Source organism: Gymnoscopelus microlampas (assembly GCF_963454915.1).
Source record: "Gymnoscopelus microlampas genome assembly, chromosome: 14".
NCBI classification, from domain to species: Eukaryota; Metazoa; Chordata; class Actinopteri; order Myctophiformes; family Myctophidae; genus Gymnoscopelus; species Gymnoscopelus microlampas.
Window position 1 is genome coordinate 43,805,685 of NC_139951.1, and position 2,961 is coordinate 43,808,645.

The 2,961-nt window shown below is 42.2% G+C and overlaps 1 protein-coding gene across 1 annotated transcript; it reads left to right on the top strand.

Annotated features, from left to right (window-relative positions):
* Positions 1–897: 897 nt before the first annotated feature.
* On the top strand, positions 898–1,533 carry LOC311060235 (ras-related protein Rab-6B-like; the record flags this gene model as incomplete). The annotated part of the gene is made up of 1 exon (XM_084078367.1): positions 898–1,533. One exon carries the CDS (start codon positions 898–900, stop codon positions 1,531–1,533), a length of 636 nt encoding a protein of 211 aa, XP_083934493.1.
* Positions 1,534–2,961: the final 1,428 nt, after the last annotated feature.

Consider the following 2,961-nt stretch of genomic DNA (forward strand, 5'->3'; position numbering starts at 1 on the left):
CCTGCAATATAGCTTCTTCATTCTCAACATTAACCCACATGCACAATTGCTGGTGTAGCAGATTAATTTTACACACTAAAATACTTTCTCTGGCTGCGCACAGAGAAAGTATTTACTTAAACAAAAGTATCAATACTGCAATGTAGAAATACTCTGTTACAAGTAAAAGGCCCATGTTCAAAATGTTACTTGAGTAAAAGTACAAATGTATTGTCATCAAAATATACTTAAAGTACCAAAAGTAAAAATACTAAAATGTTTGAAAATAGCTGATCTACAAGCTCACAATGCGTCACGATATACTAGTAATACTGATAATAATGTATATCTGCAAAGTAACTAGTTACTAAGGTTTTCAAATAATTGTAGTGGAGTAAAAGTACAATATTTGCCTCTGAGATGTAGTGGAGTAGAAGTAAAAGTATTAAACATTGGAAACGCTCCAGTAAAGTAAAAGTAACAAAAAATTGTACTTAAGTAAAGTACTTGTAAAGTAGTGTAAATGTACTAGTTACTTTACACCACTGACACATGACATGCCAGGCATACACACTTTTTGGTGTCACACGTGATTGCATTTGGTCATGGGTGCATAATTGGCAGGTTATATCCACAGTTCTGTAGCACCCACAATTAATTATTTTTTTATTATAATTGTTAATATGAATGAAATCTTAAGTTGATATCTTGTAAGTCAACTGTGACATCAGTACTGGGATGTTGTCATTACCGTAGCGTCAATGCTGTGATGTCAGCCCTGTGACGTCAGGCATGGAGATAGATAAATAGAAGGATCTTCAAGAATGCCCCAGCAGCAGTGTCCATTCCTATGAGGTGACCTATAAGACCTATTGACGGCATCACAAAACAAGTCAGATCATTCAGACGCTCCCCAACATGTCCGTGGGTAATAGTGACTTTGGGAGCCCATTAAGAAAATTCAAACTGGTCTTTCTGGGGGAGCAGAGTGTCGGGAAGACGTCTCTAATCACACGCTTTGTTAACGACAAGTTTGACAACACCTATCAGGCCACGATCGGAATCGACTTCCTGTCAAAGACGTTGCACTTGGAGGACCGCACGGTGAGGCTGCAGCTGTGGGACACTGCGGGGCAGGAGCGCTTCAGGAGCCTCATCCCAAGCTACATACGGGACTCCACCGTGGCCGTGGTGGTCTACGACATCACGGACGAGCGTTCCTTCGAGCAAACCACGAAATGGATTGACTACGTGAGGAGCGAGAGAGGAAGCGACGTCATCGTCATGCTCGTGGGCAACAAGACGGACCTGGCGGATACGAGGAAAGTCACCATGGAGGAAGGAGAACGGAGGGCCAAGGAGCTCGGTGCCATGTTCACCGAGACCAGCGCCAAGACGGGCTATAACGACAAACAGCTGTTCCGATGCTTGGCGGCCGCACTCCCCGGGATGGAGAGCATGCAGGAGACGAGCAAAGAAGGAACGATCGACAACGTCAAATTGGACGCACCGCACACGTTGGACAAGCCGCCGGACAGTTCCTGTTCCTGTTAATCCGGCATAGTTAACCCGGAGCCATTTAAGGAGAGTTGCGCGTCACCTCCGTTCACTTCATCGGGCCAGTCCGAGGAGCCGAATAGTGACAAAGCCCTGAACCAGAAGTTTACGGAATGCACAATGAGCGTTTGTCACCATTTAGAGTTTACATGAACCACGTGACCGGCGCTGTTTTCTGCCCCCGAGGTGATGCAACGCTCTAATACAAGGCTCTGAATTAACCGCACTGGAAGACACCATTCTCACCAATGCCTGTTGTGTCGCATCCTGTTAGTTAACCTCCAGCTGAGATTACTACCGGATTAAATATCAACCATAGACTGTAAAAAATATGGACGAAGGGAGCGATGACGTCACCCATTGGTTTCTACAGAACAGTTTTGAAGCCACTTTTTTGGCGATTTTCAAATCCGCCATCTTGGAACTTCCGGTTCCCCGAAAAGCAACCGGAAACGAATGCTATTGGATGCAACCGCAGCGAGGGCGGGTCTTCACTCTGTAGAATCAGTAGAACAAAAAAAGCGAAAGTCACGAATAAAAAGCATGTGGCCATAATAGTTAACAATAAATGATGAAAAACAGTACTGTACACTATTTGAGATTTACCTTTTTGTTTGTTTGTTTTTTACTTTTTGGGTCGATTGTTTGTGATTATGCTTGTGGCATTCAGTCTGGTTACTGCTTTAACCCAGGGGAAGTGAGTCAAGGGAGTGTATCCAGAAAGTTTCCCATGTTTTTTTTAAGTCGTCCCCACCTCTGGTAAGAGATTCGATGTGTTCGATGTGTAAAAAGAGAATTATTATGATATGGACAACCTTCTGGCTATGTACCCCATATAAAAAAATAGTGCCTACCGCATATTTAAAGCTGCACTATGTTTACTCTTCTACCCCGGATTTGAACATGGTTTCCTGCGCAAGTGCTGCCATTTTTTGAGCTAATAGAGCCGGCCTGCTTGCTCAGGGGATAAATTGAAGCCTGACCATCCGGTCAAAATTTGTGTCAGATTCGGTGTCTAGGTGAGACATGACCTTTGACACGATCTAAATGTCTCAATAAAAGAGCAGGGAGACAAAACCACCACCCCAAATTGTATGCAAGTTTATGTGCAAGTTAATATGTATTAACATAGCCTACTCTGTCATACAGATTGGACAACATTAAATTGTATTAATTTTAAAAAGTTACATAGTGCCGCTTTAAGTATAAGCATGAATATGCGTTTAAGTCCAACCTTCATGTACCACTGCACTTCATCCATGACTGTCCTAAAGTTGACATTGTATGAAAAAAACACACCTTTGATTTGTCATATTACTATTAATCATTTCTGTCAGTCAGATGGCAAACAAATAATTTAATATAACTAGTAGATATATCTACTAGTTCTATTAAATTATGTGTTTGCCATCTATACTCTTAGAT